At 39.1% G+C, this 17,730-nt stretch overlaps 2 protein-coding genes across 3 annotated transcripts in view; both read left to right on the top strand.

Annotated features, from left to right (window-relative positions):
* The window catches only part of LOC116036736 (neuroblast differentiation-associated protein AHNAK), a 32,939-nt gene extending 26,441 nt beyond the window's left edge, over window positions 1-6,498 (top strand). The window contains exons 8-9 of the mRNA XM_035994932.1: window positions 5,508-5,515; window positions 6,488-6,498. The gene's annotated coding sequence lies outside the window, so the exon portion shown is untranslated. The remainder of the gene's footprint in view (window positions 1-5,507; window positions 5,516-6,487) is intronic.
* Window positions 2,093-11,562, top strand: si:ch73-49p17.1 (protein LBH). 2 transcript variants are annotated; one of them, XR_004895645.1, is made up of 5 exons: window positions 2,093-2,338; window positions 6,690-6,768; window positions 8,274-8,502; window positions 10,431-10,732; window positions 10,850-11,562. XR_004895645.1 is itself a non-coding variant. In XM_031280467.2 (4 exons), the coding sequence occupies exons 2-4, from the start codon at window positions 6,691-6,693 to the stop codon at window positions 10,496-10,498; spliced, it is 375 nt and encodes a 124-aa protein (XP_031136327.1). In that variant the 5' UTR covers window positions 2,093-2,338; window position 6,690; the 3' UTR covers window positions 10,499-11,562. The 2 variants fall into 2 exon arrangements, 1 of the variants encoding a protein (XP_031136327.1); XM_031280467.2 differs by having other exon boundaries at window positions 10,431-11,562.
* Window positions 11,563-17,730: the final 6,168 nt, after the last annotated feature.

Genomic DNA, 17,730 nt, shown 5'->3' with positions numbered 1-17,730 from the left:
CCAAAATATGTTTACAATAATTTCACTATTAAGTTGACATTAGAGAGCACTTACAATACAACTGGGCAGTATATGACAGAAAAATGAATATGTACATGTATCACCAGAATATTCTTGTTGCTGCAACATAAAATGTAAAGAAACAATAACAATGCAAAGCTGAAATGAAATGCTTATCACCAAACAAAGCAAGTGTAATGCTGCAACTATATTTTGTATTAATATTTTTTGCTTAGAACCTAATTTGCTACAGTAAAACTATATCAACAGTATGTTTCAATATCAGTGTACAAACTGGCTGTGTAAATAGCTTTTAATGATCTCTGGAGTTTCATTTGATTACTGCTCCTCTTTGAATTATGATGCAATGTGTTTGCAAATCTATACACAATAAATAAATATTATTATATGTAAACCTGTGGCTGAAGCTGTGAAGTTATGTTCTGGCAGCAATTCATGCGTTTTACTGTTTATTCTGTTCCATTTGATTTACGGAAACAGGTCAAATGTCAGTTCACCAAAAGGTGGTGGAAGGTAACTACATTTTACATTACTAAGTTCTGTATAGGTACAAGTATGGGGTATTTGTACTTAACTTGAGTATCTCCATTGAATGCTACTTTATACTTCTAGTCCACTAGCTACATTTTAGAGACAGATATTGTACTTTTTTACTCCACTTAATTTATTTTTAAATGCTTTAATTACTAGTTACTTTGCAGATTTAAATTAATACAAAATACAAATCAACTGATGACTTAAAATACATTATAGATTAAGATACCCAGTAGTATACAATTAATTAAATTAGCCCCACCTTTACCAGCTACAATAATAAAATGAACACATTTATGAATCAATAATTATAGCCTAATCCAATAATATGTGTATTATTCTGAAATGGGTCATTCTGCATAATGAGTACTTTTACTTTTGGTACTTTAAGTATATTTTGATGCTTATAGTTTTGTACTTCTGTAAGATTTTGAATGCAGGACTTTTAGCCTAGCTACTTGTAACAGAGTAAAGATATGAGTACTTCTTCCACCACTGCTGACAGTGGGAAACTCTCTTAAATATAAAATGCTAAGAGGTTGAAAATGATTCTGTTTTACCATAAAAGATGCAAAAATTAGAGGAAGATATGAATAAATGGTGATGATTAATTAAAAGTAACGTTACATTTCTCAACGTTAGGTTATCATCTCATGACTAAGTTAACGTTAAGTTACACAGAATGGTCATAGAAAGTATTAATACACATAACGTTACAGTATTTGCACACTAGAGGGAGACACAGCTCACTAGTGTTATAGCTATATTTGTACTATGTCTGTGTTCTCTTGGGATACAAAATAAACATTAGAAAAAGGCAAATTATCTGTACAACACAGTGAAACCGTTGTGTGTTAGCTAGCTAGCTAGCTTAATGGCAGCAAAGAAACATTTCATTGCTATTAGTTTGTTGCCGTTAGCGTTATAGAAACACTAACTTTACTTAAATGTTATAAAATACAACAGGCTTATAAAAAGAGACGACATATTCGTGTGTCTCTAAGTTCAAGTTCCAGCGTATAAAATGTGGTGGGTTACCCATAGACAGTATATAAGAGTTTACCTGACAAATTCAGCTAACGATAAGTGCGAAACATTGGCAAAATTAAAATCATCAACGGCTGCTCGTTCACCTCTGATTATGTGCTGCCTTAAAGTGCTCTTCGTAAATTTAGACTTAGACTCACTAAGTAACTTTATGAATGCAGAAGTTGTACTTGCATATTATATACCATCTAGGCCCACATTTAGCCTACCAATTGATATAATAATTATGATCCAATAATATAATATAATGGGCCATTTTACAAAATGAGTAGGCCTAGGCTACTTTTACATCCTTCTTAAAGTAGGCTAGGCTATATCTTGTAGGCTACTTTTACTTAGGCCTAAGTAACTTTTGAATGGAGTACTTTGACTTGTAACAGAGTACTTCTGTAGCGTGGTATTGCTTCTTTTACTTGAGTAATATATCTGAGTAGTAGCCTATAGGCAATTCCACCTGTGACTACACACACATCGGACGCACGCTCCCCCTCGTAAATTCCAACGTTTCCGACAGTCCTTGAACGCAGCACCGGCCCCGCTCCATTGCGCAGTCTCTGAACACTTCAACACGAGCGGCAACTTCACCGGGAGCCTCCGCCTGTCGCCCACAACAGCCCGCATCATCATCACCAGCATCATCACTATCCTCATCATCATCCTCATCAGCATCAGTGTGATGAAGCAGCGGAGGACGGAGACCTTCCTGCTCTGAGACACTGGATCAGCCCGCAGACAGGTAAGGCTACGGACCTTTTATTCTATAACCACTCTGGAAAACAATCATTCATTTCAAACACTCAACTAAAATCTGCTTTTGTTCGGTTTTTATAAAACTAACTGAATGACTGACTGATGACTTTCATTTAAACTGCACCTTAGAGGTTTAGGAAAATTCATCGAACCGTTTTCTGGTGATGCTCAGTGTGTGGGGTTTGTGGGTAAAAAGCACAGACCAGTCTGTAAAAGAACAGCTGTGTTTTATAGCTACACACTGCTATTTAAATCTATTTATAGAATCTGCTACCTGCAGTAAACTGGCTACCTGTTGTGTGTGCCGTGCAGGTAAACCGCGCTCACTGCACAGTGTGGACATTTATTAATCATGTTGTCATATATAAATGCATAAAACTAAGGGTTTTGCGCCATTGGAGTAAAAAGATAGAATAGGAAATGTGAATTTGGGCAAAACAGAGCAGTGGAACATTTCACAAGTGAGGGTATCACTATATTTGGACATGGATTTAATTTTTATTCCATGTCTTTGGGCTTTAAAAACTTACTGGGTTTATCTGAGGAAGCTGCAATTGAGGAGGTGGTGTTGCTGCTGGCTGGCTCTGATTCAGCAGCCGAATTGGAAAATAAAAATGTTTGAAGTGCAGCTGGGGCGATAAGAGGAGAGAGAGAGAGAGAGAGAGAGTAGAGTGGTCGTTCTAATGAAACATATTTGCAGATAAAGGATATTGAGAGAACTATCAATATCCTTTATCTGCAAATAAATGAAATATGGGAATTGAACTGATTGTTAACAGCCCTGGAGGATGCACATTTTGGAAACCTGCTGCTCCTTTAACTGGACCGTCTCCACCATGATGAATCTCATGATGGACAGAAGAAGAGGAGGCATTTTAATCTGTGAGGTCACACCAGATGCACATCTTTTATCTGAAAAAACAAACATTAAAATGGAAATGAGACTGCAAGAAGAATTCTTTTTTTTTGGAGATTTTGGCGTGCTTCGTGAGGAAATCAGGTTTTTCTTTTTTAGGTGCAAGTATCTGGCTTCAAACTCAAAGTCTGTGATGCTGCAGTACATCGAGGTGCTTCTGTTATTTATTAGTCTATACAATCAGAAAACAGTGAAACATGCACAGTAAAATGTCCTAAAACCCAACAGGATGTCTTCAAATGCTGTGTTTCGTTTCGTTCCCCCAAAGGACTGCACTTACTGTACTGTAGAATTTTGAGGTACCTTTTACTCCACTACCTTTCAGCGCGAAATATGGTACTTTTTTACTTCACTACATTTATCTGCCAGCTTTAGTTACTTTGCACATTAAGATTTAACAAACAAACATATGACCAGCATATGGTCATCCTGCTGCTGCAGTACTTTTACTTGATATTCTTTAAGTAGCTTACATTCTGCTGATACTTATGGTTTTTAATGCATTTTACATTTTTCTATTACTTTCACTTGAGTAAAATATCTGAATAGTTCTTCCAACAGTGATGAAAACAGTTGTTGAAGGATGGAACCTGAAAGGTTACCTTGAACGGACGCCAGCTGGATTCTTGCGAAATCACGAGATAACACGAGAAACGCGGGATCACATATCACACGAAAATCCATCTTGTCAGGCTTCAAGTTAATGTGTTTGTGTCCGAACAGGAGCGGACCGAACCAATCGGTGTCGTGGTTTAGGTGTGTGTAGTCTGGCATCGCCAGACCTTCCTCCACAGTGCTGTGGAGGAGGGTCTGGCTAGTCCACACAGCAATCCGGGATGGGAGAAAAAAACAATCACAATCGTCTTGGGTGATGCTAAGCACCGAGTGGAGCCACGATTCCTCTGCAAAATAGCCTCGGGAAGGAACTTGTTTTGGTGGAACGTGTACATTCAAAAGTTTTTTTAGTTGTGCAACAGAAAACTCAGATTGGACAGATAGTCTAGCTGCCAACACAAAGAAAGAAGAAGGTAATGGATATCCGGCCGGAAAGAGTGAAATTCGGCGGAATTTCCAGCGGCACCGGAGCAATCCCGGAAGTGGAACGTCGTGGATATAGACTAAGGTGTGTGTGACGAACACTTATTCAAAACTATAATGGTGGCGAACAGGTTCTGAAACCATCGGCTCGTCAGGTAACCTTAAAGGTACCCTGTAGAGGTTTTCAGTTGTCTTGTTGAAAAAACGATTGATTCACTGCTTCAATCGAGGAACATCTAATACATCAAGGACCAAGGAATCTTCACTGCCATAGTCCCACGGGACCAGTATTACCAGGGGAGCTCATGGGATTTAGAAATGACTGTCTGTGTTTAGTGCGCCGCATTCCCACGGGCTAAACACAGTCTGTATTTTACTTGAATTTACTGACATTATCCCACGCATATGATGCCAAGGCTCTGTAGAAACTTTAATTTATAATTGCCAACGCAGCCAACATGACCCTAAATCACAAAGATGCAGATTCACACAGGACTAATATTAACATACAACCTCTGTTTGGCGAAATATGGTAGGTAATTACTGACATGGCAGATTCGCACATGGATTAAGATCACAGACAACCTCCGTAATTATTACAAAGTACTAGAGGTCCCCAGGTAATACTAGTCCAGTGTGAATAGGGCTTTAGGTGGGATTTACTTTAACACAAGTAAAATCCCAAATAAAACAGGGCTCCAGCGTAAAATAATTAGTTTAAAGAATGAAGAATTTTACCCTGTGCTCAATTCAACTCAAGGCCTATCGTGGATATATTACATTGCAAATGCACAATGCAAGATATCATGTTTGGAACCACCAGTTATGCAGCTAAAAATGTAAAGAGTCCTGACATTTCATTCCTCTGTTGAGGCAGAAGTGAAGCGGCTTCCCGCAGACTAAACAGGCAGACGTTACCACATGGATAACCTTGTTCAGGCCTAATGGCTCAAATAAGACCGTATTACTATTCAGCTGGAGAGAAAAGAAAGAAAGAAAAAGCACGAGAGAAGCTTCACGTCTGGCATCAACATTTAAATTCTTGTGTCTGTTCTGCATCGGTGAATGCACTCCTCAGAGATCAGACGGGGATCATGTGCCGAGCTCCTCTTCTCCAGTTGCTACCTTCGTGAGACCGGCCGGACTGACCGCACACATTCCCTCCAGAGGAACAATACCAGCCTCTGATGAGGAAATAAAGGCTGTATTGTCTCCGCGCTGCTCACGATAAAGGGAGCAGAAGTAATCCCAGGTTTCACAGAGAAAATCTCACAACAACAACCAGTCATGACGGCAGTAATTGCTGCGTAGCGACACACATGAATACCCCCCAAATCAGCACTCGGCCTCGCTTGTGCATCCAGGCAAAGTCCACTACTCAGACAATCAGAGGCATACTATCTCAAACGCTCGTACCCATGGCAACAGCAACTGCTGGTCTGATTGTATTAAAAGTGTTTCTGATAACTTGTCACGTGTGAAGTCTAGTGAGCTGGTCCTGTTGGCTGGTTTTTAAAGTAATATTGTTTGTTGTAATATTGGTCCCGATATAAGAAAATAATGGATGAGGTGGAGGTGAAGGACGCCATGATGGCACATTGTGGCATGGCGTCTCCTCCGTTGAGACTCTGGTCATAACATTAGTCAAAGCAGCTATAATCTTTATTTTAAAATGTTCACTTTGTAGTGTTGAAGCTACAGAGAATTATCAGCTGAATATGCAGCTCCTCTTGGATTTAAGGAGCTTTATAGTGAGTTTCAGCTCATTGTTTAGCTGTCTGACCCACAAAGTACTATCCTATATTATCTTATAAATACACCAGCAAAGGCAGTGAAGAAGTAGATCGCGAGCTTGTAAAGATTATTGGAAACAATGCAGGTTTTATGTTCAGATGTTCAAAACATCACCTGTGCAAATGTTATATGAGGACGGATGTGCATGCAACACAATTTTCAGACCTCAAGGATCCACACAGTGAGTTTAAGTGAGAAACACTGAATGTAAACAGAAACGTTTGTCCACAGGGCACCTTTCAGAAAAAAATGATTTGGGTTGCTAAAATGTGCCAAAACGATACATGAGAGATAGAATCCAAAACAATACTTTCATAAAAATGTCATCAGTGTTTTAATGTGTGATGTATGATGTTTAAATTAGGAAATATCGCACAAATGTAGTAGTGAACAAGACTAAGAAGTAGTCATAGTTCTTGGTAGTTTCGTTCCTGATATTGGAACAGTAATTAGAAAGTATTACTGTAAGGAATGATACCCCGTCACATCAGCCAACTCAAGACAAAAAGAAGCCAAAGGAAACAGAGCAGACATACAGAGTATAGACAGTTGATTGATTGGTGATCATCAGCATGTGTTTTCCTTCCAGGATGACTGAGGTGATGAACTCTCTGGAGCCCGGTACAGAGGACTTCAGCGTCGGTGGAGCAGGAGCAGATCAGGGCGCAGTATCCTTCCAGGTGTGTGTGTGTGTGTGTGTGTGTGTGTGTGTGTGTGTGTGTGTGTGTGTGTGTGTTGGCTGCAGTCCTGTTTTATTGGAGTAGACAGTACACAGTGGTGAGTCGCAGGAGTAGAATGTGGGTTGACGTGACGACGGTGATTATGTGGACTCAGTCCTGCTGGGAGTAAATGGTATGTGTCTTATCCAGCTGAGTGATTTATCATCTACTACCGTACGATTTATTTTTAGAAACATAATGTACTGTCATTAAGTTTAAAGAGTGATCAGTCATGCTTTCATTTATGGTGCCGGTGAGATTGTTTTGTTTGATAAATTCAGTCTGATATCTGCTGGAATTGAATTTCTTTGGTAAAAACAGCTCAAGATAACTACAACAAAATGGACTGACTTTTTTTTTTTTTTTTAGATAGAGATATAGATTAGTTATATGTATGTAACATATAACCATTAGAGTCAGGACCTGTTTCCCATTCAAATATAGTAATTCAAATGCAGTTAAAACAATGTTTATAGGTAACTTAGACAGCTAAATAATGTACAGTTTTCCACTACATTTTTAAATCGAGTAGACCTCTTTACGTCTCTTGTAAATAACCAGGGTTGGTATGTATAAAGCTGCTGAGAGTAACATAATTGATCAAAATGTTCATGCTCATATTAACCATGTCAATATCAGTTGTCAATATGTATTATATCAACTAAGAGTGTAATATAATATATAGGAATTCTGTTAAATTTGAAACAAAGTGAATAACAAAACATAAAAAATATAAACCTGCCAGTGCACTTTTCATGGAAATCTCTCTTTTGGAATAACAGAAGAAATGAAACATGCAGTTTGTTCACATTCGAGCATTTTCACTTTCACTTAAAACAGTAACTATATTCTTTTTTTACTTATTTAAGATTTTTATGAATACTATCCTTAATATCACATATTGATATTGCTAACATAACATAGGTATATAGTATATACATTTTTTGTTTGTTTCAGCATGATAGTGTTAGATACAATGAATGTCGGGTAGTCTTAATTATGACACGATGTGCATGAAGTAATGCAGCTCTGACATGTCACCTTTGGAGGCCTGCTATTGGCTGATTTGGAGCTTGATGAAAGGCATTTTGGGAAGACCTAATTGTAGTTTTAGAAGATGTAGCACCGATGAATCACGCTTTGCTAAATGTTTCTTTCAGCTTCTTTATATAAAGTCCCAGTTTTATACATCCTGACCTAATTAGACCAACAATGTGTTGAAATATTTTGATATTTTAATATCTGATTAGAAAATAGAAAAGCTTATGCACATTTCAAGTTGGAGATCAAAGTAATAAGTCAGTGAAGTCCAGCTGCAAATCTTTCATCTGATACACAGTTTTCCTAATCCGATTTTTACCACATTGTTGTTCTTCCATGTTATGAATAATGATGTTCATATCCCCTTCAAATAAGGTAACCCTCCAGTTAAACCTTACATAAGCTTTCAACAGCTCTTCCCGGATACCCATGAAAGGTATCCAAAGCTGTCCAAGAGGCTTCCCTCCATCGTGGTCGAGCCGATGGATGGAGCCGAGGTGGAGAGCGGCGAGCTCCGCTGGCCGCCGGACGAGCCGAGCTCTCCGGACGGCCAAACGGAGAGACCGAGTGCAGACGAACAAACGGAGAGGCCGAGTGCGGACGAACAAACGGAGAGGCAGAGTGCAGACGAACAAACTGCAGGTGAGGAGGAAGGGGAGGTCACTGAGAGGTTGTTTTAACTGGTGTGATGCCACAGTGGAAAGGTTCCTTTCTGTTATTCATTTATAATTGACCCAGGGCAGAAGTACTCAGATCCTTTACTTAATGGTGTAATATATAGCCTACTGTAGTGAGTATCACTTCATGATTGTAAACACACAGCGTTCAAAGTTGGCCCCTCTGCGTCCTGCATCACCCATGCCATGGATGTATTATAAGACCTGGATCCTACGTTCATGGCGGAGCCCAGTTCATTCCTGTGAGAGTTGCCCAAAAAAGTTTCTAAGCTTCCGGGTTCAGTTCCGTGATATGCAGCCCACTGAATATGCGCAGTAGTGTTTCTCCCAATGGCCCCGTCCGCGAGTTCCCGCTCGGCCCGTAGACTTTACATTGTGGTGATTTCACAGTTCTTAAAACTTTAGTGTGTAACTTTTTCATAATAATGAACACCCGTTACATTCAAGTCATTGCCAAATGAGTTGATACAAAGCTAATTAAGACTCAGCTCCACACAACTTTATTTAAATGAATCCATCTGACAGGTTTAGAGGTAAAATGATTCTTTGGTGGAACTGATAACAACTGATAGTCATCTGAAATATGACAAGGAGCCCCAACTACACACTGATTTAAAAAAAAAAAAAAAGCCACTCACAAGCCAGAACAGTTGTGAGTCACTGGTTTAATTTTGAACACTGTATTTTATTTAATATAAGCTTATCATAATTGTTTTTTATTTAAAATCACAATACAGTAACTATTAAATATAGCCATCAAATAATTGTAGTGCAGTGAAAAAGTACAATATTTTCCTCTGAAATGTAGTGAGTAGTCAAAATTATATTTAAGTAGAGTACTTGAATAAATGTATTTAGTTACTTTCCCCACCGACTGGGTTCATACAGTCATGCAAGCAGCTGTTGAGTGTCTCTTCAAACATGAGGAGCTTCGTCACCGTCAGAAATAACAAGAACACACATCCGTCCCTTTAAACCCATAAAAGGTTATTTCCTGTAATGACTTCTTTGTGAAGTCGCTAGCGACGCACTTCATTCTCACCTGAATGAAGGACGAAAGTAAAGTGATATACTGGGGCACAGAAATCTGATGATATCCATGACTGAGATAAAAAATTATAACATTGAGTCAGTCGCTGCTGGAGTCATACAGCTCGGGATTAATGCAATTCTCCACTCAGGGGGAATCATTAGAGGGAACACACTTTTTAGCTCAGTCCATGCCATCCAGTGTGGATCAGCATCTTTTCTTTGACTTTATCAGCATTCATGCTGCTTCTGAGGACCACGTGATGCTGTGAAATGCAGCTGAAGAGCATCATTCACCACATTTGATATATAGATTTGGGGTTTGTTGCCAACAAAGCTGTAAGAGAATATCAGTTTAATTCAAACTCATTTTAAAAGGGACATCCTATCTATATAGTTTTTTTTATTTGTCCAGGGTTTCCCCCAGTGTACTGCAAGCCTGGTGGCCAACCGGGCCTAAGTTGCCCCTGCACCAGGCCTAAGCCACTGGGAATTGTTGTTTAATGTATTTTTAAGACATTTTTTAAAGTACAGTTACAGTGAGGTGGTTTGATTGGAAACTTAGACGAGTCATATTTTCAAATCTCCAGTTAGCTTTTAGCACTGACTTAATGTTGGTCCCTATGGAATCTGTCTTATAGCTTTTTAAAAGTCCATGATTCTGTTATCACCGAAACTATTTGGCTAAGATACTTGCCACTGGGCTAAAAAAGAATTCTATTCAGTTTGAGATTATTAAGGATCTGGGACCTTTTTAATTAAAGTTCCCTTTTTAATTAAAGTTGCAACATTACATTATTTCCTCTCTTATCTCGTTGAAAGATTGGGGAGTGATCCAGCATCTGCATGTTTTTTTTTCTCCAGATGAGGACCAGTCGAATGTCGACGCGGACCAAGAGGCTTCAGAGGCGGAGATTCAGGACTCCAACTGAACAAACTCTCCTCCTGCGTAATCCACTGTGAGTGTGTTACTGTGAGTGTGTCCAGACTCGGATGGATGAAAAAGAGTCCAATAGAAGAGCACGTTGCATTGATAGAAAGATCACGGAGACATTTTAGAGAGGGTAGAGAAACAGATTTCCAAACCCCAGCTCACAGGCACGGATCCAGAGTCGTGTTAAATACATTTACAGAAGGTGTTTAGGTTTTTTCGTGCACACTTCTTCTTCTGACGGAGGAGGTTATTCTGACACATGTAAAATTATAAAGATGATTGAAGGGATCACATTCCACACATTTGCCTTTTGGCTACTTTCTTTTCACGAGAAGCTGCCTTGAAATGAAGAAAATATACTCTTGGCAGAAGATGAGTTTTTAATGTCAGAATTCAAGCACCTATTCTCCAGTTTAAATATTTGAGGGTTTTGTCGTCTAATACGACTGTTGTCATATTTCCAGCTTTGTGATTTTGATGTTTTTAATTTTAATAAACGAAATGTTCTCTCTCTGGCTCCAAGCCCTCGTCGTCCACGATATCATCTGGTCTGGACAGATGTTTCTAAATGCTGTCTTAAGTATTTAGCTCATGTGTGCCATATTACTACTAATACTTATGGTAGCTACTGTATTTTGTGCACAGTTTTTACATTAACTCTAGATGTAAATGACATCACTGTATGGTAAGTGCTGACTGCTGTAGTTTTGGTGATGATTGGTCTCACTAGTCACTTTGTAATAATAGCTAGGATGTTTTAAAGAACAGTGTTTGATGAAGAACGCCTTCATCGCTTTATTCAATGTTATTACGACACATTCTTTAATAAATTATAATATGTCGTCTTCATACAGTTGGTGTTAAAGAGAATGTAATCGTATTCTGTTTTACTTATAGGAGCAATATGTTCACAGAAATTTTAAAGTCAGTCCATTTTGTTACAGAAGTTAAAAATAACCAGTATATTTTAGACGTGTGTCGCTTGTCACAGACATGATATTTTTTAAATTATTGGAAGCCTAAATTATTGCACAAGTAATAAACCTTTCTTAAAACGCTCTTTCATTTACTGTCCCTGTGGTTTGTGATGGTCAAAGGGAAGGTAAGGTTTACTCTGATTGGTTGGGATTCCTGTATTCAAAAACCGCCTACTATACTAGCAGTAGATACTGATTTGGCCGAAATGTAGTATGCAAACAAAAGCAAAATCTGCAGTATGCCAATATTACTCGGATGTCATACTGATTCGGAAAATTCTCAAGTATGTATGCATCAGACCAGTTGTGCAGTTAATTGAATTTTAATCGTGATTTCGATTTGGCTCCTAACGATCACAAAAACAATGTAATCTAGAAAAACAATGATTTTGCACATTACAGTTTTTCAAATAAACTCTTAATTATCTTGTGTTCTGAAGAGCGCGTTCACTTTCGCCCCTCCCAAAGGCTAAACTCACTCAGCCAATAGTCAGCGAGGTCCTGCTTGTGGTATCTGTTATCATTTCAAAATCTGCGCGAGTGAAGATGGCGGAGGGAAAGATGCAGCGTTTGGTGAGCAAGAAGGGGACAACCAATTCTATTGTCTGGGAAAGGTTCGGATTTGAAGTCAACAAGTAATCGTGTTAAATAATCGTAATTTCATTATTGACCACAATAATTGTGATTAGCCCTAGGACCAGTCTACCACGCGGACTATGTCCCACAATGCAAAGCGCTGGAACGGTCACAACAAGCCGTGCAATTGCTTACTTTCGCTTTCCAAAACCGGAAACCGACCAAGCCTGGCCTAGCATACTTAAAAAAACATCCTGCAAAAATTAGATAAGAAAATACATCCAAATACAGATACACACTGCATGTAGCACATACGACAACGGAAACTGTTTTCAGAGGACACTTAATAGTGATGCACACGGCTAGAACAAGCTAGTTGTTGCCATGGTTTGTGAAGTTATTAAAGACGGCTGTCTGTACAGTAAGTGGGGTTGGAAAATTAGTTAAATTGCAATTTTTTTTTTTTTGGTGGGACAACAACAATACCAGGACCACCATACTAAAGGGAGAGGAGCTGCTGCTTTATACTGATGCTGAGACACATCTGGATCCAACCATGTTATCTATAAATGAAGTGACTTTTGATAACTAGGGGAAAGAAAAACTAAGCACACTGGTACAACATCTGCTGATCAAGTGTTGAAGTCAAAGTGAGATGAAAATGATTATTAGAGTAGAGTATAAGTAGAATAGAAGTAAAAGTACAGTACCTGAGTAAATGTACTTAGTTACTTTCCACCACTGGAAACCTCTGCTTTAATGCACCGTAAGGATAAAAACATCCACCAAATAAATGACCGACAATGATTGATTTAGATTGATATAAAGAAGAACTAACTAGATAGATGTAGATATTATTTATTGTACTATTTCACTGAAAGTATTTTCCCTTGTAAAAAGCAAGATACAGCCCTACATTATTTTTCTTCCTCTACCTTTTCAGTGAAGGAAGCTCAGGTGTGTTTCTCCCCCTCTGAGCTGGAGGCTGCACCATGAATCCAAACTCTGTTCTTATTTTAGTTTCTGATTTCTGTTTCCTGCCTCACAGTTATTATTCAAGGGAAGTAAACCCCAACATCTGCTGTTCCCACTGCTGCATGTCACGTCATGGAAGGAAACATTCAACGGATGCTTGTTGGATGACCTCAATCAAAATCATCACTTTAGTCACAAATCAAACATGGACACATGGCAACATGTTATTCATTTTGATAATAATTTCATCACAAAAAAATCCTTCATGCTCTCATCACTCTATAGAGGCTGATTTATATCTGAATATTTTGGTGTTTTCAGACTGTTTTGGTCAGATAAAACATGCAATTTTAAGACATTGCCTTGGTTTTTTGGGGAAATTGTGATGCACAGTTTTTACTGTTTTATGACATTTTAAAGACTAAATCAAAAAAATAATCAACAGATTAATCATTAGTGAAAATAACTGTTAGTTCCAGCTGCAGTTAAGAATGTTTTGAATTGTTTAATTTTTGCCCCACAGGTTGACAACATTCAATTTCAAGGCAAACCATGCATTCGAAAAGCTACGAAAAGTTAAGCACTGTAATTCGTATTATTTCTACGTTTTCTTTTGCTGTATGTACCACATTGACTGCTGCTGTATAAGAACATGGCTGGCAGAGAGGTGGATGGTTGGGTGTTAAAAACACAGGACTTTCAAGCCAGGGAGCGTTTGGGAGTTCGCTTCTCGGGGTAAACAAAAGAATTTCGCTCAGGAAATGCGTGTTCCTTGGGAGTGTTTTAATCCAAACCACAATCTTTTTCCTAAACTTAGCTTACTTACTACTTATCTTATCCAGGTAACTGAACCACCAACTACCGCTGACCTGACAGAGCACCACGCGGAGCACCACGCAGAGCACCACGCAGAGCACCACGCAGAGCACCACGCAGAGCACCACGCAGAGCACCACGCGGAGCACCGTAGCCGTTGTCGCAGAGCTCCGTAGCGGCTAAAAACATCTATTAACCAACGAGCTGTGACGGAGGTCTGTAGCCGGCGGCAGGAAGCTCTGTATTGGCTTAAAGAACTAGCAACTGGCGCTCGGCGTCACGGAGCTCTGTAGCCGATGTCATGTCTTCACACTGGCACTTGAAATCAGCTCTGTAATACGCAATGCACCCCCAGTGGACATTGTACTACACCGTTGAAAGCGTCGGAAGCGAGTAGAAAAAAAATGGCGGAGAGACTAGAACGACTCATTCTGTCAGTGTCCGAATGTCCAATTCTCTATGACCTCTCATCTGAGGCCTTAGTGATACAAACAGAAAGTCTGCTGCGTGGAGAAAAGTTGCCCAGGATGTTGATATGTCAGGTCAGTTAAATGTGATATAGCGGTATAATGTCAATAGTTCGATGTCTGTTGCTAACCAACTTAGCCATAGCAGGTATCCTATGCATTGTTTCTGCACGGAAGAACTTTTCTCATACTCCAAAATGAATCGATTACATGACAGCATATCGTTATGAAATCATTGTTTATTTTATTAAAAGTTAAGAATTCAGATTTGTTTATCAGTACCATAGCAACGCTTTTTGCTGGGATTGTCGGAAACGATTTTTTCCACACCGCACTCGCATCGGAATGAATGACTTCCGGTCGTTTCGCAGCCGTATCTACTGTGCCAATGTGAAGGCGGCGTTAGTGTGCATAACTTTTCGTACAGTGTCATACGAACCCGTTTATGAGAATGCGTTGAGTTGACTTTCTGAAAATGCAATAACTTTAACCGCTGAGGCAATTGAAATAGCTTTGAACATGCATTTAACAAATGCAACTAAGAAAAGAAGAAGTTGCATGTAAAGATGATAAATATGAGCTGATGTTTTGCAGTTTCAAGGCATCTCATCTCAGTGTCTCGTCCTTCCTTTTGCCTTGTATAAACACACTCAGACCAACAGTAACATGCGGCACTCTCCCACGTAGCCTACACTTTGTTAGCGTGTTGAGGCTGATACACTGTTAAAGGTCAGCTCGGTGTCTTGATCCAGACTGCGAGATGGATGGCGTGAATCTCCATCTTATTTCTTTCATGCCTCGTATGTCTCTCTGGATCTGACCTTTTTTCGAGTGACAACCTTGTGAAGAGCACTTCATCGGAGCAAGCGGGGTCACCCCTGGGAAAATGAAGGGCTGCGGGGAGCGAGGCTGCGAGGGAGGGTGTGTGTGTGGGGGGGATGCAGTGTCAATTATGTCTCAAATGTCACAAGCTGTTCTTCAGAGGAAGGAAGGACTTTGCACTCATGTCTCGTCTTAAGCACGGCTCGCTATCTCGCTCGTGTTTACACATAGTTCTCACAGAGGTGGAAGCTTTAAGCAGCGCTGCAATCAGTAAAACATCGTCACAGCAACATACTTCCTCTTGAATTCTTCTCTTTGTTGACTTCCTTTGCTTTTTTGACATTATCTTCCCTTCTATCATTTCCATTTCTTCCCTTCTTCTTTTCCTTTTACCTTCTCTCTTCTTTCCTTTTTACGCACTTCTCTTTTCTTCCTGTTGTCAGTCCCTTTTACCCTTCTTCCACAGTTCTTTTTTCCCCTCTTCTTTTCCTCTTATTTTCTCCCTCTTTCATTGATTCCGTTTATACTTCACACTGTCGTCCTTTTATTTCTTTTTTCCTTCCTCCTTCTTCTATTTCTTCCTTTCCTCTTCGTTGCCTACTTATATTATTCCTTCCTTCTGTCATTAAGTTATTTTCTCTCTTCCTTTCGTTTCATCTTCTTGTGCACTTCCTTTTATTCCCTCACATTCCTTTCTTATATTCCTTTCTATATCTCCTGCACTCCATCCATTCTTCTATCCCTTTCTAAACAGTTGTTTTTCCTCCCTTTTTCCTTCTTCCCCTCTTCTACCTTTATTGCTTTTTCTTTATTTAATCTTATTCTGTATTCCCTTTCTCCTTTCCTTCTTTTTTCCTTTGATTCATTCCTTGCTTTTATTTCTTCCCTTTTACCTTTTCCCTCCTTGTTTTGCATCCCTTCCTTCCTCCCTTCCTCCATCTATCTATCTATCTATCTATCTATCTATCTATCTATCTATATATATATATATATATATATATATATATATATATATATATATATATATTCTTTAGAATATATATATTCTTTCTTTGTATGTATTTTACTGCTTTAAATCTCTAAAACAAACGCTACATTTCCCCTGGATGTTAACTAACCCAATCTCAAATAAATAAGCATTATTGTGCTCGGCTGTATCTCCTCTGGCTGCTCTCCTGTTTATTATGTAGAATTCATTAATGTTGGATTGAGAACAAAGACCACAGGGACCATGCCAGCAGCCACTTGTAAATCGGTGTATTTAAAAGTACCTTTTAACACAGCCATTAGAGCCGCTGAGTGTTGTGAGGGAGTTGTGTTTTGATGATGTCAAAGTGTGTGCTGTGCCAGGACTTTCATCTCCCACTTCTGCTGGCTTCAAACGGGGCTTTCAGATGTGTCCGTGATAGGCTAAAGCAGCCCGCCGCCCTCCGCATGCAGCCAGCCGCTGTCCCCCACGAATCATAATCTGACTGTCATGTCAAACATATCGTAGACAAAACAAGATGCAACAAATTAGGGCTGGAAATCCCAAGTTTTATCGCGATACGATATTATATTGATTCTTTGCACAACGATACAATATATGCTGATATCACAAAGTCTGCCATGATTCGAGGGCCTACGATGGATATGAGACAAGAATACAATTGAAAACTGAGACATTGCACTTATTTTTCTTAACATATATTAGGCTGCTGTTCATCATGTGTTTTGTTGCAACACATTCTCACTCTCGCATCGCAAAAAATACGGACACTTGGTCATGTGCCTTTGGCGTTTTTATTGACGCTAAAAGTGCGTCCTGTATTTTATGAGTTGGGAGTGAGAACGGGTTGGTTATGTAAATAGATTGCTCATTATGTACTTGTCCCCCTTTACACTAAAATAAAGAGACACATTTTATTATCATTTAATTATCAATCGGTTATTATGCTTTGGTTTTACCACTTGAGATCAAATTGGGCTCTATGTGGCCCATAAACTAAAATGGGTTGACATCTCTGGGTTCAACTGTAATCAAGCATGTTATTCTTCGAAATTAATCTTGACGTTCTTCTTCTATTCTTCTGGTTGAATAATGCACGTCTGTGTGTATGTTGAGACTTCAAGTGTTGAATCAAGCATAGGCATAATTTATGGCATGGGCTACCCCCCCAATAATCAAAACTGGCCGGGGTAATGAAGTCAAAGAGTTTAAATGCTGTGGCAAGCAAATATTTGTTGTTAATGTGCATAATTCCTAAAAAAAAAAAAATCCCGAAACACGGTTAATGTTTTGAATGTGCAGAAAGTTTTGAACAATTAATTAATTAAACAAATATTTACATGAATAAAGACATTTGCATGCAGAAAAGGCACAAATTGTTGCAGAGAAATTCACCAGAATGCAGGAAATGAAGCGCGTGATGCTTAAAATTTCCTGGGGAACGACCACCAGACAACCCGGTCATAATCAGTGTTGGGAAGGATACTTTCAAAACGTATTCCGTTACAGAATACAGAATACATGCCCAGAAATGTAATTTGTAACGTATTACTCAGATTGAGTAACATATTCTGAATGCGGCCATCACATACAGCTTACTAAACAGGCC

Source organism: Sander lucioperca, chromosome 18 (assembly GCF_008315115.2).
Source record: "Sander lucioperca isolate FBNREF2018 chromosome 18, SLUC_FBN_1.2, whole genome shotgun sequence".
NCBI classification, from domain to species: domain Eukaryota; kingdom Metazoa; phylum Chordata; class Actinopteri; order Perciformes; family Percidae; genus Sander; species Sander lucioperca.
The sequence above is the reverse complement of the archived record's forward strand: the minus strand, read 5'-3'. Positions and strand labels throughout refer to the sequence as shown.

What these genes read in the sequence shown, in the direction of transcription:
- si:ch73-49p17.1 (XM_031280467.2), top strand. Translation starts at nt 6,691, where the DNA reads ATGACTGAGGTGATGAACTCTCTGGAGCCCGGTACAGAGGACTTCAGC. An exon ending in CAGGAGCAGATCAGGGCGCA is followed by an intron (nt 6,769 to 8,273) that starts GTATCCTTCCAG and finishes AGCTTTCAACAG; the next exon opens with CTCTTCCCGGATACCCATGA. An exon ending in TGCAGACGAACAAACTGCAG is followed by an intron (nt 8,503 to 10,430) that starts GTGAGGAGGAAG and finishes TTTTTTCTCCAG; the next exon opens with ATGAGGACCAGTCGAATGTC.